Genomic DNA, 18179 nt, shown 5'->3' with positions numbered 1-18179 from the left:
TCTGGAGCTGAGAGCCTACAGTCTCCTGGCGTCTCTGCCTTCAACCTCTGGTCTCACGGGCCTCTTCTGCCTCGCCGGCTTGCATCCCGAGCCAGTAGACAAGGTCAGTCAGCCCCCAGAGTCAGCGACCACAGCAAGGTGGGCGCCTGGCTCCTGGTCTTAAGGAGGTTGGGTGGGCGGCACGCCTGTACCCACGGGGCCCAGCCCTTCCTTCCCACGACGGCCAAGACGTGAAGCGGGCCTGCCTCACCGTCTTGGGCTTCCATCACTCCCAAGGCCCTTAGCTTTCCTCTCACAGCAACTCTGTGTCCCTGTGTGCCCCCAGACGCTCGGCCAAAGGGACAGCTGGGGTCAGGGTTCTTCTTTTCGGCGTGCAGGTCTGCTTGGTCCTCACCCTCTGGGGCGGGTTTCCGCGTTGGTTCGCCCCCGGCCCAGCCCCCAGCACCCCCGCCTTCCACGGGCCCCTCTCTCCCCGCTGGGCGCCCCGGCGTTGTTGCCCGGGCTTGTTTCTAGCTCCGGAGCATCGCCCGGCCCGGCGCCAGGTCACGTGCGTTAGTGACAGCCTCTCGCAGGGTGGCCCCAGGGCCCGCGCGCCGCTGATTGGTGGGGCCTGGCCTGGCCCCGCCCCGGGGCGGGGCGCCCGGGCGGGCGGGCCCGACGGGCGGGCCCAGCGGCGGATCAGCTGTTCCGAGGCTGCACAACAACAAAAGGAGCGGGACGCGCCGGCGGTGGCCAGCGGCGCGGCCTCAGGAGGGCTGGAGCGGCCCAGCGCCCCGCGCCCCGCCGTCCGGGAGCCGCAGCTACCTCAGCCGCCCGCGCGCGGGTCCCCGCCGGCTGCCTTCGCTGCCCGTCCGGCCGCGGGTCGGGCCCACGTAAGTGCGGGCGGGGCCGGCGTCCAGAGCCACTCGCTCCGGATCGCCCCTCGGGCCGCGGTCGGTGCGGCCCCACCCCGGCCTCCACTCGCACCCGCGGGCCGGCAGCCCACCACCTCGGCGGCCCCGGGGGTGCGCGCGGGCGCGGGGCGGCCGGTTGGGTGTTTGGTTTCTGCCTCCCCCCACCCCGAGCGTGGCCTGTTTTCCCGGGGCTGCCGCGGGACAGACCTCCTCTTCTCTCTCCTCCTCACTCCGCCTCCTGCCCTCCGCCGTTGGACTGGGGCTGCCCGCCCAGGACTGGGCGTCGGGGGCCCCGGGCCCCGGAGGGGCGAGCGCGGCGGCCCCCGCCGCCCCGGGGCGCAGCCGCCAGGGCTCTCGGCTGCTCGGCCAGCCCTCCCGGCGCGCGGCGGCTCCGCTACCCCGCGACCGGCGCTCGCCCGCCCGTCGTTGGCAGGTTCCTTGACTCTTGCTTTGATCTTACTTACCTATCACTGGTGGAGGTTGCACCTGTAGTAGGCACTTTATCTCTCATCGTAGTTAAAATCCTCATCATTTTGATCACGCACGCTCATTGGGTGCTTAGTGTGGGCCACAGGCTCGGTGAGGATTTTATGTGCATTAACTCAATTCCCACAATAATCCTGTGAAGTTAGGCTGTATTACAGATAGGAAACCTGAGGGCCCAGAGAGATGGACTTAACTTACTCAAGACCACACAGCCAGGTAGAAGGAAATGGTGTTTTCAAGTTGAAGATGAGTTTTCTGTAGGGATTCCTTGTGTGTTTTCTTTTTTAATTGTATTTCCTAATTACATCTGCTCATTGTCTCCTGTGTTAATTCCAATTTCGAGGAGATTAAGGAGGAGGGCCTCTCCCCCTTTCCATCATTGAGACAAGAACCCTTTCTGAGGACAAAGTAGTTTTGAGAAAGGGGAGTGTAAAGTGTCCCCTGGGGTGGTTGAACAGAGGTAATAATGAGGAGCCCCAAGATCTGGAAATCACTTGCTTGGTAACTGAAATATCTTTTTCACTGCAGATGCAAAAAGCGCTAGGAAGCTTTTGCTTTTAAGGCACGGTCACTATAACCCTAAACTGGCAGCATAATTTTCGAAGGTTCCAGCCTGGAACCAGGACCTTGCTAATTTCTAAGACTAAGGTCTGGTTTGTTTTTGTATCTTTATCTTTTGTTCTTTTCTGTGAATGCTTCATCGATTGCTCATAGTTCTCTTGGGAATGGTCCTACTTTCAAACTTCAGGGTTAACAGGCTGTGAATTACTGTTTATTGCTGTCTTTGTTCACTGTCATTCAAGGCTTCAGAGCCAACCTGGTGGATCCTGGGGAGAATAACCTCCTTGTAGTTGGTTGAGTAGGCTGGATAGAGTGGAACAAGCGAAGACAACTTTCTTGGCTTGGTTTTTCTACAGTTTAAAATTGATGTAAAAGTACTTGAATCAGCACATTTATTCTTCTAAACTAGTGAGAGAGGGTGGGATAAAGAGATCATTTTGAGCTGCTTTTTGATGATGATGTGTTAGTTTGGCCACCTGATATTTCGAAACTGTCAAGAAGCCACAACTGTACACATAGTTAGGAGTTAAATCATCAAAGTTGTGGTGGTTTTTTTTTTTTTTTTTTTTTTTTAATTTAAAATGTTTTTGGAGCCGCCTACTGGCAGCCAAAACCAACTGAAAAGTGCAGTTCTCCAAAGTTCATAGAGCCAGAGTTGAGGCTGGAAGGAACCTGAGACATCCCGCACTGAGGGTAGGGGGCAAGAGCGCAAGGTCCTGGGAACCAGAGAGACTTCCGCTCCAACGCAGGCCCCACTCCTGAACAGCTCTGAGCTTTGAGCAAGTTACTTAATTTCTGAGCTTCAGTTTCCTTATTAGTCAGATGGGACAAATAAGTGCCTCAGATCTGTCACATACAATAAACACTGAGTAAATCACAGCTCTGATGACTATAGGAACATTTGCCAATAAAGACACTCAGACCCACAGATGCTAAGTGACTTGCTCACAGTCATACACCTGGTTTGAAGTGAACTTGTGGTTAACATTTACTAGGTGCCTGCTGTGTGCCTGCTTCTAAGTGATACACACTTATTCCTCATGTTGGCCCTAGCTCCCCATTTTAGGGATGAGAAAACCGAGGCACTGAGAAGTTACTGTATATCCTACATACATACAAGTTCTGAGGAGCAAAGTCAAGATTTCAAACCGAGCAGGCTAACTCCAGAGCCACGTGGCCTCAAGGTTGGTTGCCTGTCTTAAAAATGAGAAATCATACCAATAAACTCTTCCCAGCCCAGTAACTCCTTTTCTAAGTTCTCAAACTAGACTGCTTTACCCCATGGGTGTTAAACTCAGCCACCTTTCTCTGCTCACAGAGCACTTCTACTCATGTCACATGAAAAATATTGATCATAAAATGTTAAGTAACAAAGCAGGATACAAAATTGTGGGCCTACAATTGTGATAAAAAAAACTATTGGTAGAAGAAAATACGCAGTGTACTAACAATGATTGCAATAAAGTATGGAGTAACAGTTTCCTTATTGATTTTCTAAACTTTCTGTAATGCGCTTTGGTTCATTTTATAATGAAGGGAGGGAATGGAGGTATTTAGAGCCAAGCGTAAGAGGCCAAGCTGCCTCCTTGAAGTGCTGGGGCACAGACACTTTGTTTCTTTTCTCCAGCAGGGTGAGACTGCCAGGCTGGCAGGTGCCCGGGACAACAGCAGCGCCTTCCGCCTTGCCTTCATTCCCCCCCACCTTGCCTTCATTCCTCTACCTCTTGGCTAAATTCCAGAGCTGTATTTGTAAATTTGTCCCCTTAGGACACTTGCTTTCTCTGGAATTTTCACCTTAGTTTTATCTTTGTCCTAGAGTTGTGAATATCAAAAAGCCTGTGACCTGCTGAGGAGTGCAGTCTGAAGTTCTGCTTTGCCTTTGGCTGCACAGGACCAGCCCCAAGGAGAGCCTCCGTTCTTGGGCCGAAGCCAAGGTGAAGAGTAGCAGCAGCCTGGTAGGGACAGTCTGGGTCAGTGGGGAGATAGGCCATCAAGACGCTAGAGCAGCAGTGTCCAATATGCAGTGCGGGCTCTGTATGGAGGTTTGGATCTTTAAGTAGCCACCTTAAGGAGAAAGAAACAGGTGAAGTTAATTTTGTTAATATATTTTATTTAACCTACTATACCCCCAATTAAATTAGATTTAAAATTTAGTTTCTCAGGGAATTCCCTGACAGTCCAGTGGTTAAGACTCTGAGCTTCCACTGCAGGGAGCGTGGGTTTTATCCCTGGTCGGGATCTAAGATCCCTCAGATCCCACATGCCGTGTGATGTAGCCAAAGAATTTTTTTTTAGTTTTTCAGTCTAATTGCATTTCAAATAATCGTTCACCTGATGTTCCCAGAGGCCACCTCACTGAACAGTGTCAGCGTACTGGGGTCTCTCCAGCAGCTCCTTGTCCTCTGGGACAGCTACAGAAAGCGGGGCCGAAGGAACTTGGCAAAGTCACACCAGCCTCACTTTGGGAAACCCAAAGAGGCTTGACTCGTGCGGTCTTGGGGGACGCTCCTCCAGAGACACCCTTCCCGGGGCAGAGCCGCATGTGCTCCAGGCCTAGGCTGGCTTCCATGTTACGGAAGAGGGGGCAGTTTGGAACCTGCAGCTGCCCAAGCACAGTGGTGCCGGCATGACTGCTGCCTTGTAGCTGCCACTTAACTGGCCTGGGCCTCAGTGACTGACCACAGTTGGGGGATAGAGGCATATTCATGATGAGCTAGGGTTCCCATGGGGTGTTCCCTCCCCACCCAGCAGCTCTCGCTGATGCAGGGCCTGAGTCCAGCCAGGCACTCTGGAGAATTCATCCAACTAGGTCAGCAGACCCAGAACTGCACTTGGGGCCAATAATTTAAGAGAAATGGGGGAAAGATTAAAGTATCCTTTCTCCCTCCTAGCTCATATGCTCAAAACTTTTACATACACATCAGCCCTGGGATAGCTCATCTTTTGGGATAATCAAGTCTAGCCAACTACACAGCCCACTTCTCTTGTAAATTCTCTTACATGCAACATAAAGTTAACTTTGAGTTCTCATCCTCGCGCTCCAGACTATGTGATTGGCCATATTGCTTTCCAGAAGGGTTTTGGGAAGACTGGTTATGCAAGTGACACTTCCTGTTTACCCGTTTTTCATAATTAATGGCTGAGGATAACAGATTGTGACCACAGAAGTATTCACATGTCATTTATTTAAACACATATTTGTAGTACTACACGAGTAGTAGCCTGCCAAACAGTTGTAGCCGTCCAGTGCACATATAAGGACTTGAACCAGAAGTCTCACCACCAGCAGATGTGACCCACATCATTTATAGCTAAGGATGATTGTTTTGAAAATGAAATATCCAGAGTCTGAAGTTAGGGATTCAGGGCTGACGTTCCCTGGATGATCTCCTCCACTCATGGTTTCTGTCACCCCCTTTGTGTTGTTAACTCCCAGATTCTTGCCCTCAGCAGACACCATGCTCTTGGACTGCAGAGCCCTAGATTGAACTCCTTACAGACATCCCCAGGACTCGCCAACTTCCCCAGTTCCTTGTGTCCAGAGCACATGGCCTACACCTCTGCTGTGTCCCTCTTCCACTGAACTATCCTACCAATCTTCCCCCCAACCCCTCACCCCGTTGGCCAGGCTGAAAACCTAGGGCATCCTTGACTTTCTCCCTCCCCTTCACTTCTGGCACACAACGCCTTGCAGGATCCAGTCCTCACGTAGCCCCCAAGCCTGCTGTCAAGACTGTCCACCTGGATCTTGAGCCATAGGGAAGCGAGCCACATTCTCACTCATCTGCACGTTTCCACGGCATTGTTTCTACTTCGTTCTTGAGCTTCTCAACCATTCACGATTAAGGTCACGATTGCAGGTGTCCTTCTGTGACCCCTGTCTGTGGATTTGAACCCCCAGTACTTCTCCTCATGTGACACTCATCACACTGGGTTGGTGGGCTTGCTGTGGGAGGTCCTTGTCCGCTGCTGTCTCTCCTGCCCTGAGCACTAGGCCTGATGCATGACAGGTGCTCAGCAAATATTTGACACTGACTGAGAACTCTGTACCAAGTACCTTGCTAAGTAGTTTGCCTGAGTAGGATCAGGGAAGCCATCTAGGAGGTGGTGATTGGCAAAGTCAAACCAGTTGGCTTCAAGTAGAGCGAGAGTGGTGGAGAGAAATAGGTGGATTCCAGGCATGTGTGTGGCTAGAGTCCACAGGACGTGCTGCCAGTTTGGGTGAGGGGCGTGGGGGTGTGGATGAAAGGGAGTTTAGGATGAGGGCTGTTTGGCCTGAATAACTGCTGCCTCTCCTTCCTGAGAAGGAGGGTGACGGGCAGCGAGCCTGAGTATGTTTGTGGGGAAAATGAAAAGATCTTGTAATTTGTTAGGTTTGCTCTGCGCATCAGGTAACCAGGCAGAAATAGGTATATATAAATCTGGAATAAGATCAGGAGAGGCTGGAGCTCCTCATTAGAACTCACCAGAACTCCATGGGGTAGCATCCTTGGAGTAGTGTGACTTCCTCACCCTGGTAGGAGACAAGCCACCTTTGCACCCAGCCACAGTGGTCCTTTTCAGTTCTGGTTGCTGGGCCACCTGAGTTCTCTACAGTGTGACTTTTTCCATGCCAGCCGTAGGAATGGTTTTGAAGGTCAAAGTGTGCTGCAGTTAGAGATTTTAATGGAATTAGGTGTGCTTACAATCATACACAAGAATAGAGCAGGAGAGAAAGGGGGCCAGGGAAAGGGGAGGGCTTGGCGCGGTAGTGGACACGCACCCAGGAGGAGTGCCGGGCTCAGTTGGCAGCTTCTGACCAGTTGACCATGAAAACGTAGCTTTCACTCTACTTACAGAAAAGTAGTGTTTCAGTTGAAATATGTTACCCAGGGATATACTTTTATATCTCTTATTATAAAAGCACAGATGTAAAAAAGAACCCCTTCCATTGCGCATTTTGAGATATTTACAGGTTGCATTTGAGTACTTGATTAATGTTTGTAAAAAAGAGATTCTGCATTCTTGTGTTTGAAAGAAGAGAAGAGCCAAGCTGTAGGCTAAGGCCTGTGCTTTTCTCTAGGTGTGAGGAGATGTACATGTTATATAAACATGTGCTGATTTGAAATAGCCTTTTTTCCTGTTTTATTTTAGGGATAATGACTCTTCCAGCTTCTCGCCTAAGTTGAATAAGCACCGTGTGCACTTTAATCCCGTCAGCGGCATCAGGCTGACCGAAGACAGGTTTTGGAAATCTCAGCTACAAAGATATCCAGCCAAAGTCTCAATCTTGCCTTAAAAATGTTCCAGAGATTGAATAAAATGTTTGTGGGTGAAGTCAATACTTCTTCAAACCAAGAACCAGAATTTAGTGAGAAAGAAGATGATGAGTGGATTCTTGTTGACTTCATAGGTAAGGGTATTCTTAGCCATTAATAATCATAGCAAAAGTGGAAACTCTTATCGAGTTTTTGCATAAGTAAACCAATAACTCTGAAGGTTTTTAAGCCATAAAAGTAAATAAGAATTTGTCTAAAAAAATTGCATGAAGCATTCTGTGCCAGATGATCGGGTCAGTGACACTGATGTCAGCCTCTCCAGTATGGCAGCTCTTATACCCTGATCCAGTCAGAGGCACTTTTATAGGAAACCCCCATCCTCTACAAGCAGTAACCCACTTGGTGCATTATGTGTTTACTCAGCAAAATAGAAACCAACCTTAAAAACTGTTCTGCCAAACCAACGTAATCCATTGCGTACAATGACATACACCTCCCCCTAATACTCACACATGCATGCACACACGCGCACACTAGGTGCTCAGAAATTATTTTATGATCATTGTGAGTGAATATGAATGGTTTTATGTCTGATCTAAATAAAGGGAGGACTGAGCATCAGCTAACAGTCTCTTCTTTTTCTGTGCTCTGATATGATCTCAATGTGTCACTCATACCCCGCGGGACTTCGACAACGTGTGTGGACTGCCATCTAGACACTTGCACGGGTTTCTCAGCAGCAGAGGATGAGGAGGAAGAAGACATCAGTGAAGAGTCACCTCCCGAGCGCCCTTCAGTCTTTTCCTGTCTCCCTGCATCTCTCGAGTGCTTGGCTGATGCGAGTGACTCCTGCTTTCTCCAGTTTGAGTCCTGTCCAATGGAGGAGAGCTGGTTTATCACCCCTCCCCCATGTTTTACTGCAGGTGGATTAACCACTATCAAGGTGGAGACCAGTCCTATGGAAAACCTTCTCATTGAACACCCTAGCATGTCCGTCTATGCTGTGCATGAGCCCTGCCCCAGCCTCAGTGAGGCCCACTGCGGGGCTGAGGAATTTCATAACCCAGGCAGTCCCAGGTACGTTACTGTCTCCACAGACGTTCGTGAAAGTGTGTAGTGTATAAGGTGGGTGATGCTATGAAAAGATGAACTCATTTGAGATTTTCAAAAAAATTAGTTCTAGCATGGCCCCAGTTATGTAATGGAGAGCTGCCTCGTATGTAATATTCTGCTACTGAATGGAAAGAAAAGAGTGGCATTTCTGCTAAGTATCTTAGAATATAACTCTGGCACTTTATAGGCTGGATTATTTGGGGTATCAAATTTGACAGGAATGGTATGTCTTAAAATAAATCTCATGATCTTCGAAGTAGTCCTAACTAAGTCACATCAGATGGTGCTTAGCCTTGAAAACCTGAGGAATCTGAAGCATGAGGTAAATAAAATGGCAGATTGCTCAGAGAGTTCTTTTCTGCCTTGCAGAGGGAAGCTTTCATACCCAAATACTGTTTGGTGGTTATATGGGTGTCCCAAGTGGTCTGAAAGGCTCTGCTTGGATGGCAGATGGGTTGAGCGTCTGGAACAGTTCAGGGAGGGTGTCTAGTCAGTAATCCATCCCAGAACAAACTCACAAGTCTGTGGCCTTTATCCAGGGACTATATTCAAGATTGTTCCCACCCACTAAAACAAAGCCCATGGCTGCGTTCAGTGGCTCAAAGTCCAGCTAGTCTGTGATGCATGTTGGTGGGAGGTCCCCTCTGGTATCAAGGTATCTGTAGGATACTGGCACTGACTTAATTCCCTTCATACCTGTTAAAGGACAGGTGACCCGGGTTTTGGAGCCGCCCACAGTGTTCCTGTGGTTCAGTGAGGTCACCCAGAGGGCCGCCTTTTCAGTTGTCCAGGCTCTGACTCTACTAGTCAGACCACTGGATGCGTATCTCCCTCCATTTCCTGTTTGCCAAATACAAACAAAGCCGAGGCAGCTCATTAACCTGATAACTTTACCAGAGTTTGCTACACTTTCAGCTCTCAATATTGTAGATGTTCTTGAATGAAGATAAACATACACTTGCACCAGACTGAAAAACATTTGCTTATATAGTTACCCAAGCTTTGTTTTAGGTTGGATCTTTGATGGGAAATGTTACTTTGCCTGGTACTTTATTCCCTATTATAAATTTATCAAGAGGTTAATGTTTCAGGCATTCCAACAGAAGTTTAAAATAAAATTTTTTGAGATGGTTTAATTAATTTCTTTAATTGCTTAACAGTTGATTCAAATTAATTTCTTCAGTTCTTAGAAATTCTTCTAACTTTGTTTTGATCTCATCCCTGAGGAGTTCCACTCGAGAATTTAGTGTGATTAATAGCCACTTTAAGTTACTAGCATTTGTATATTTATGTTTTCAATATTTAAAGTATGTGTATTTACATATGTATATTCAGCAGCTTTGTAGACAACAGAAGCAGTCAGTATGCACTGCAGAAAATTAGAAAGGGCAAAAATTTTTAAATTTTAAATGACATTTTTCTCACTACTGAGAGATGAATACTGTCAAGACTGTAGGGCATATCCTTCCAGGTGGTATTTTCTGGATGTGCCCATGCATGGATATATAACACCATTTTTAACCTAAATGGGATCAAGCTATAGGTACTGTTTTATAATCTGCTTCCTTAGGCAGTGATTGCTACTTTTTTTTTCCCCCCTAATAAAATTTTACTTTGTGAGCTATACAGACCATACTCAGATTTGCCCACTAAAGCCCAGAATACTTCATCTAGTTTGTTCAAACCAGGATCCAGTTCAGGACCTTGCATTGAACCTGGTTAAGTGTTTGTAGTTTTGATGCAGTGAGAATGTTCATTTTTTATATCTTGTTTGTCACTGTATATTGTTATATGTTTTGATATAACACTTAGGTAGTTAATTATAAATAAAGGATCAAATGGACATACCTAATTTTATATGAATTCTTTCTGAACATAAGAAAGTGCTGTAAATTATTATAGTTTTATAATAACCAAAAAATTTTAACATCTTTATATTTGGATTTTAAATTTTTATAAGAAAGGCCCACTAAATCAAGATAGAAATCAGATGTCACCAAAATTAGGGAGATGGCTATGTAGTAAATATCTGTATTTGCTGAGCAGGAAATAAATTATATGCTTTTCGAAAGTTAAGATTATTTCCATCCTGTATATCCTTGGAGAGATTACCATAAAGCACATAAAAGTAAGGTGCTTAACAATTAAAGAAGGCTTCATAGTATGTACTTAATTGCATTTTAGCCTTTATAAAATATTGTATGTGAAGGTTTATGTGCTATCATAATCTTAAGTAATACATGTTCCTTTAATGACCCATAGTAACCCAGTTTTAATAAAGAAAAGTTGACCTCCTCCTAATAGTAAAATTAAATAGCATTTGCAACTTTACTAGTGATTTAATAGTTCACCATTTAACATTTGTAGGGCCAGGAAAAGCTGCTTATAAGACTCACTGGCACAGAGTAAGTATGTTTCATTTGAGACTGTGATATTGTGTTATCAGTCTGAGCAGGAAGGCAAAGGACTCAAGGCATCCAGCTTTTAAAAACCACTGTCTTTGTTTTGTTTTTAACTGCTTTCTATTAGTTTCTTAATGTGACCAGCTTTAATTCTACTCTTTAATAAAAATAATATATTAAAAATATAACTGTTTTCCTCTAGCAGTTGTAGGCAGAATATATAACTGCCTTCCTGTGTAAAATAACACTTAAAAATCTTAAAGTTCTTCATTACGTGTTCATGTAGTTTAGAACTATCTGATTAGCTTTTAATATAGAAAATACATAGTAATTACATGATTTGTAGCTATATATTAAGATTATGTGTTCTCCAAGGGTCTTTATAACATTGCTCTGCAAATACCATTCCAAAGTGTGCCTGTTGTGATATAAATTTAAAACTTAAAGAGTTATGTTTTGTAATAAGCAGATATCTTACCAAGACAAAATTTTTTTTGATGAGTAGAATTTCCTTATGCATGTTTCTGTTAAATTCAGACTTAAAGCTTGTTTTCCTAGAACATTTTGCTTATAGACACATAGAGTCTGTGAAGCTGCTGTTGGCACAGTGCCTCATAATCAAACCTTGGAGTGTGACTTTTGTTACATTCTTGGTTGAGTCAGTTAATATTTGTGACCTTAACCTCTCTGAGCCTGAGTTTTCTGATTAGTAAAATTTAGGAATTAAAATAGTTTTCTTTTAAGGTTATAGTGAGAATCAAACTACATGTATAAATGTGTTTGGTGTGTAACTGAAATTCACTCAAAGTGTAAAGCATTTTTTTAAAAACTACAGTTCACTTAATTTACCACCTCTGGGTGGACTCTATCACATATTTCATTTGAAAGTTGGCTGCTTCTTTCTACCGTTATCAGTGTGGTCACAAAATAAAACTGTGTCTGACAGCCATGAGACACTGAGCTCTCATTCAACCATAAACAAATGGGTGTGGCAAATTGAATTGCCAAGTAGCTTTTTCAGTTTCATCGATAACATGCTATGTTACGTAATACATGCCCAATTTTTTCTGTTTCAGAGTGGACGCCGAGAATGAAATGGGGCAGCACATTCATTGCTATGTTGCAGCTCTCGCTGCTCATACAGCTTTTCTGGAACAACCCAAGAGCTTTCGCCCTTCCCAGTGGATTAAAGAACACAGTGAAAGACAGTCTCTGAACAGAAATAGCCTTCGTCGCCAAAATCTTACCAGAGATTGCCACTCTCGGCAAGTCAAGCACAGCGGCTGGGCTGTCCATCAGCCCTGCCCACGTCAGTACAATTACTAAGAATCTGAAGCGTGTTTGGTTGGTTTCTCATAGTTTGTGCATATGTGTGGGCATGTGCATGTATGGATGGTAAAGCTGCTGTCTCTTTACAGCCAACAGATGACCAATCACATAGTTTTATTGGTGTGTTTAGACACTATCTTGAAAACCAGATTTATATGCTGGGTATCACGTAATGCCTTGCTCTTAACATTTGCTTTTTTGTAAAAATTTTTTCAGAATATTTTTGGGAACATATCAATACAGTTAGTGTTTGGGAAGGTCTTTAAATCTATTAAGGTGTACATGAATTAGCAGTTTAAAGACGTTTCTTCCCAAGTACGAGAATAGGCATCTTTCAATTTCATTTTATTTGGTATTAATCAGTCTTTTGAGTAAGCAGAAATTTATTCTCAGGGTCAGCCAAACACTTTATTGACCAGTACTTGATAATCTTTTCTGTATATAATGAATACATTTTTACACACTAACATGAGCATTAACAGGTGATGTGGTTGCCACAGATAAAATGGAATTATGGCTGAACTTTCTTTTGGAAGAAAACTTGATCTATTTCTGTGTGTATGGGGTTTTTACTTCCCAGATTAGCCATGCAGTTCATTTTGGAATTCAGGTACATTAAGTGTTAGTGAACAGTGCATTCAATAATTCCGATGTGACTGTGTAACGTGGTACAGACATTACGGCATCGTGGGACAACAGCGCCCGTCTCACATGCAGAGGGATTAAATTCGACCTGTGAAATTGTATTTGGGGAAATGTGTATCTGTAAGTAATCCATTGGTCCACTGTTTGGATCCTTTCCTGCCAGCTTTGCCTGCTCGCCACCTCACATCAGCTGTAAATTCAGAAGTACGTGTCCTGCACTCTAGTGGCTTCCTATTTGTATCTGCCCAGGGGAAAAGAGAGAGGCTTTGTATTTCTGATGCAGTGATAGATCCTCTGCTGTGGAGCCTGTTCTGCCAGCTGGCAAGCAGCGGTGAAGGGCGTTCCTGGTGACATCTATTCACAGCATCTAAATGAAGAGTGACAGGTTGAGTTTTTCCTTGAGTTTATATATATATATATATATATATATATATATATATATATTTTTAACTTGGGCTTCAGGCAAATTCCTTAACCACTTTGGCCTTTGGTACCTCCACCGAGGAGGGAGTAGTAACATGTACCTCCCTCCCAGTCGTGAGGACCGTGTACTGATTTGAAGTGGGGCTGTCCTGAACTGATCTTTGTGTGAAATTCCAAGGGCCTCTCTGCCGAGTCTAGTGAAGGGGCAGGGCCGGGGCAGCTCTTTGGCCACAGCTCCTCTTCAAAGTGTTGGTGCTCGTGAGGCCAGGGTGCAGGGTTTGAGTCACACCGAGGCCAGTTAGCTCAACGAACGCAGAGAAAACCTATTTCTTTACGTCTAGCCAGTCACTTTATTTTTTCGCAGTTGTGATGGGTTTTGCTGAGCCATCTGCACTCTCACCTGTTTCCTTTGAGATTAAGTTAAACACATTTACAATCCAAAGCACATTCTACTGACAGAGCAATAATACTATCACCTTCATAATCAAATAGCTTATTTTTCCATTCTCCTCTGCAATCCTAATTGAGTACGTGACTAGACAGTGTTGTCAAGGAAAAAGCAGCATATAGTTACGTGAAGTCCTGTTTTATTCTTCAGCAACCCTGTAGCAGTTGGGTGCAGGGAACCATGGGAGACTTTGCAGTGAAGAGCTGTGCTCTTTTCTGACTAGATTGGGATGTGTGGAGTCGGAAGAGGTCACATAGCTTAGTTAGATGGGGGTGGTAGGTTGTTCCTCCACTACTGGCTGTGCTGAAGGGCCAGGAATGTCTCTTCAGAACAAGGGTCTAGATCCCCCTTCTCATCTTAGTCCCCTTCCGTTTCGACTACCCCTTTATTTATTTGTTTTCCTCATTAGGGGCCAAGTCTGTTAAGTTTTGTCAAACTGAGCTAGAAGTTGTTTTGTTACTGTTTGTGTTTACCAGCCTTGGGAGATAGAGTGTTCATGAAGGTGTGTGTGTTTTATACCATGACTGTTAAAGGGCCATATGTTGCTAACTTGAGCATAGGTATAAGCCTCTGAATACATGGGGGTCTCTTTTTTTCACGTACTAAATGTAAGCTGTACCTCATGAGCTCCAGAAGTTCAGCCATGAGAATTTGTTTGGCATGAACAGATTTGTATATAAAATTGCAATGGTCTTTTTTTTTTAACTATTATTTTTTCAGATTTCCTGATACCTTAAATACATTTACATCTCTATCAGTTACTGACCTTTCGTTTACCTTATTCGAGCCAGGTTTTGTATGCTTTGTACCTGGAAAACAATTAACTTCAGTCATTTCAGCGTTTTTTCAGGGTAAGGCCTACCACGTATCTGTGATATCACACTGTGGTTTCTGCATCAGTGTCTAAGGCTTCTGTCTAAAACTGGCCCATGTAAGAACTGAAGAAAGTGGTCACCTAATGCAGTTCTTGGTCATCACGTGTGTTAGGGATCGACTATGTGCAGGTTCACAAGACCAATAATAACAGAGTGCTATTGACCTGTTAAGTATTCTTTGAAACAGGGCTGAAATGCAGCTTATTATAAGTTAATTATTTTTGCTGTTGTAAATATAAATGGTTTACAGTGTGCTTTAGTGCATATTTCTTAAAAATTCCAGCAGTGAGAAATAAAACCCCTTTGCGTTTAGCACCCTGGTTCTGAACTGAACAGTCTGGACCGTGTGCTGCACAGAGCAGCACTTCGTGAATGAGTTTCTTAGTGTTTATAATGCACCATGTTTCTCAAAGTTTGTGTGTTTCATTTTTAAAACATTTTATGATGTATATCTTATGTTTATTACTTTTCTTCCTCAAATAATTTGATTATGTACTGCACCATAAGTTGAAGATTAACCACCCATTATTTATCTTCTGTGGGAATTTATATGGTTGGGTTGGGCGGAGGGTAGGGAATTTTTTGCAGAAGGTGCAGAGTGATTGGAATTATTACTTGCTGTTCCAGGGAGCTTTTTTTACATTGATTTCCTGTGCATTTTTTCCCAGTTCCGATGCAAACTGTTTCTGTTTACATACCTTCTCTGTTGTATCAGTACTTTGATTCTAGAGAGATGACAGTTTACGTTCAACTTCAGAGGGCCATTCAGCATTGGCTAATGTTTTTGCTTCTCAAATCTGTGTAGTACACTGGTTTGTAATCTTTGTGTCTTCACTGAATCTGAGTGTCTTTGCTATTTCTCTTCTTCCTCAAAGAAATATATTGTCTTATATACTCTTTTAAGAAAAAAGAGTAAAGAAGGATATCTTTCTTTTTCTCATCTTCTTTGAGTTGGAAACAAAACAAAAAAGGACTCTAGAAGATAGACATTTAAATTTAAATAGCTTAGTGGAAAAAGTTTAATAAGAGTTTCCAATTATTAGTCTTTGTTTTTAGAATCAGTTAAGAGACTGCTCCTTGTACTGGAGATACTAGCATATGTTTGTAATGTTACCTTACAATTACCTTTATATTTTATAAGTCCCATACATACTGGTTAAATTCTTTGAAGAGTTGGGCCACTATCATGGATGGTTTCACTGCCATCAGCCCTGTTGATGTATTATAAATAGCATTCTTATCTACTTATTTTAATGCTTAAAGTTTTATATAAAATGCTTTATTTAGAAAACTTACATAATATAGTGGTGTCTGCCTTGCCATGTACCAATTTAACTTGAAATTTGACACCAATTGCAGTGGTCTGGGGTGGAGAAGGCAGTCCTGGAAAGCATACAGATAAGTATATCTTTTTCTGTTTGCAACAGTATCCTTTACGTGGGAGGAGAAGTTACTATTCCAAGGAAGGCAGCTTAAGTGGATAATGTTTTGTGTGTCACTGACAGTTTTTCTTAAAATATATTTTTAAATTGTGTAATTGCTAAATGCCCAATTTTTCCTCTGTGTTTGCCTGAAGTTTTAGTGTTTGTTTTCTAGGTTGACTTCTAAAAACCAAACCAGTGCTTGGGGAGGTTAGACGTGTCTGTTTCCAAGCTTGGTGTGTATGAGTGGTTTTGCTTACTTTTTTGGTTGTGTTTTCCTCCAGAGGTTTGGAAATCTTAATCAGTAATTGTGTGTATTATTATATTTTAAGTGGCTTTGGTGTTTATTTTTTCCTCCCTCAAGTAAAATTGTGAACACATTTGCTTTTCAAGGGCAGGGCATCTGTTCTAGAGACTAAAGAGTATTGTAGGTTGTACTCTGCCTTCTTGATGTGTTTCTGGACAGTTTTTTTTTTTTTTTGCAACAACTTGAAAACTTAAAAGGGACATTTGGTTAGGTTATATACTGTACATCAATCTATGCATAAATGGCAGCTTGTTTTCTTGAGCCACTGTCTAAATTTTTTTTTTCTGTTTTTATAGAAAATTTTTGTACTGATTGGTTCATAGATGGTCAGTTTTATACACAGACTAAACAATACAGCACTTTGCCAAAACATAAGTGTAGCGTTGCTTGAGCATTGCGCACCAATACCAGCTCTTTGTAATTGGGCTCAGTGGCACATTTTGCACTACCTGGAGTTACAGTTTTTAATCTGTCAATTAAAAAAATGTCCTTTGCCTTCACATTTGTCAGATTCTTTTATCTTTATGGTCATTAGTCTTAAAAACTAGGTACAACTTACTTAGTCAGTCAGTTCAGTCGCTCAGTCGTGTCCAACTCTTTGCGACCCCATGGGCTGCAGGACACCCATCCTCCCTGTCCATCACCAATTCCCAGAGTCTACCCAAACCCATGTCCATTGAGTCGCTGATGCCATCCAGCCATCTCATCCTCTGTCATCCCCTTCTCCTGCCCCCAATCCCTCCCAACATCAGGGTCTTTTCCAGTGAGTCAGCTCTTTGCGTCAAGTGGCCAAAGTACTGGAGTTTCAGCTTCAACATCAGTCCCTTCCAATGAACACCCAGAACTGATCTCCTTTAGAATGGACTGGTTGGATCTCCTTGCAGTCCAAGGGACTCTCAAGAGTCTCCTCCAACACCACAGTTCAAAAGCATCAATTCTTCGGCGGTCAGCTTTCTTTATGGTCCAACTCTCACATCCATGCATGACCACTGGAAAAACCATAGCCTTGACTAGATGGACCTTTGTTGACAAAGTAATGTCTCTGCTTTTCAATATGCTGTCTTAAAATGAATACTTTTTAGTTTTACTTGTCCAAAAGATATATTTAATATGTACTTTACTTTTTAAAAAAACTTGTATAAATTAAAAATTTTCAGCTAAAATGAATAATCATTTACCTGAACATGAATTTGAGAATGATCCCAGCCAGAACATTTTCCCTCCAGCCAATCTGTGTTAAAAAAAAAAAAAAATACAGAATTTAATATACTGGTTCTTAGCCTTTTTTCAGCAAGCTTGGTTGAATTCTTAATAGCTCCTCTCCCAGAAAAATGCAGACAGTCTTATGTAAACACTGCAGGACAGTACCCCTGAGGCCCACTGATGTCCCGCTGTGGCACTCCAGTTCTTTCGCTTCGGTTTCTGTTCTGCCATGCTGCACAGCTTGCAGGACCTTAGTTTCTCAACCAGGGATTGAACTTGGGCCACAGCAGTGAAAGCACTGAATCCTAACCACTGGAGCGTCAGTCGTGTGTGACTCGGCCACCTCATGGACTGCAGCCCATCAGGCTCCTCTGTCCATGGAATTCTCCAGGCAAAGAATACTGGAGTGAGTAGCTATTTCCCTTCTCCAGGGGATCTTCCCAACCCAGGCATCAAACCCAGGTCTCCTGCATTGCAGGCTGATTCCTTACCATCTGAGCCGCCAGGGAAGTCCCCTAACCACTGGACCACAAGGGAATTCCTCTGGCACTCTAGTTTTTAAAGGCCAGTAACATTCAGAATACTTGAATAGGAAGCACAAAGAATAACTCTAGTGTGAAGGGGTCTTTGAGGAAGATCGGCATTCTAGAACAGTAGCTTACTGCAGGATACATTTTTGTTATTTCTTGAAACTCTCAGCTGAGATGAAAAGATTGGGGGCAGAGGTGAAGAAAAGTGGCGACCCCAAAGATGAAAATAAGGTCACGAAAGTTGTGGGATGGAGCAGCATGAAATGAAAGCACCTACCCAGGAGG

General features: G+C 43.8%; 1 protein-coding gene across 5 annotated transcripts; it reads left to right on the top strand.

Moving 5' to 3' along the window:
* On the top strand, positions 701–16661 carry TP53INP1 (tumor protein p53 inducible nuclear protein 1). 5 transcript variants are annotated; one of them, XM_005689227.3, is made up of 5 exons: positions 708–872; positions 3757–3874; positions 7074–7332; positions 7915–8275; positions 11790–16661. In XM_005689227.3, exons 3-5 carry the CDS (start codon positions 7221–7223, stop codon positions 12037–12039), a joined length of 723 nt encoding a protein of 240 aa, XP_005689284.1. In that variant the 5' UTR covers positions 708–872; positions 3757–3874; positions 7074–7220; the 3' UTR covers positions 12040–16661. The 5 variants fall into 5 exon arrangements, with proteins under 5 accessions (XP_017913731.1, XP_005689284.1, XP_017913730.1 ...); XM_018058241.1 differs by having other exon boundaries at positions 2994–3874; XM_013969275.2 differs by lacking the exon at positions 708–872 and adding an exon at positions 10679–10716 and having other exon boundaries at positions 1293–3874; positions 11790–11899.

The sequence above is a fragment of the Capra hircus genome, chromosome 14 (assembly GCF_001704415.2).
Source record: "Capra hircus breed San Clemente chromosome 14, ASM170441v1, whole genome shotgun sequence".
NCBI lineage: Eukaryota > Metazoa > Chordata > Mammalia > Artiodactyla > Bovidae > Capra > Capra hircus.
The sequence above is the reverse complement of the archived record's forward strand: the minus strand, read 5'-3'. Positions and strand labels throughout refer to the sequence as shown.

What these genes read in the sequence shown, in the direction of transcription:
- TP53INP1 (XM_018058242.1), top strand. Translation starts at nt 7,221, where the DNA reads ATGTTCCAGAGATTGAATAAAATGTTTGTGGGTGAAGTCAATACTTCT. An exon ending in GATTCTTGTTGACTTCATAG is followed by an intron (nt 7,333 to 7,914) that starts GTAAGGGTATTC and finishes ACTGCCATCTAG; the next exon opens with ACACTTGCACGGGTTTCTCA. An exon ending in CATAACCCAGGCAGTCCCAG is followed by an intron (nt 8,276 to 11,789) that starts GTACGTTACTGT and finishes TTTCTGTTTCAG; the next exon opens with AGTGGACGCCGAGAATGAAA.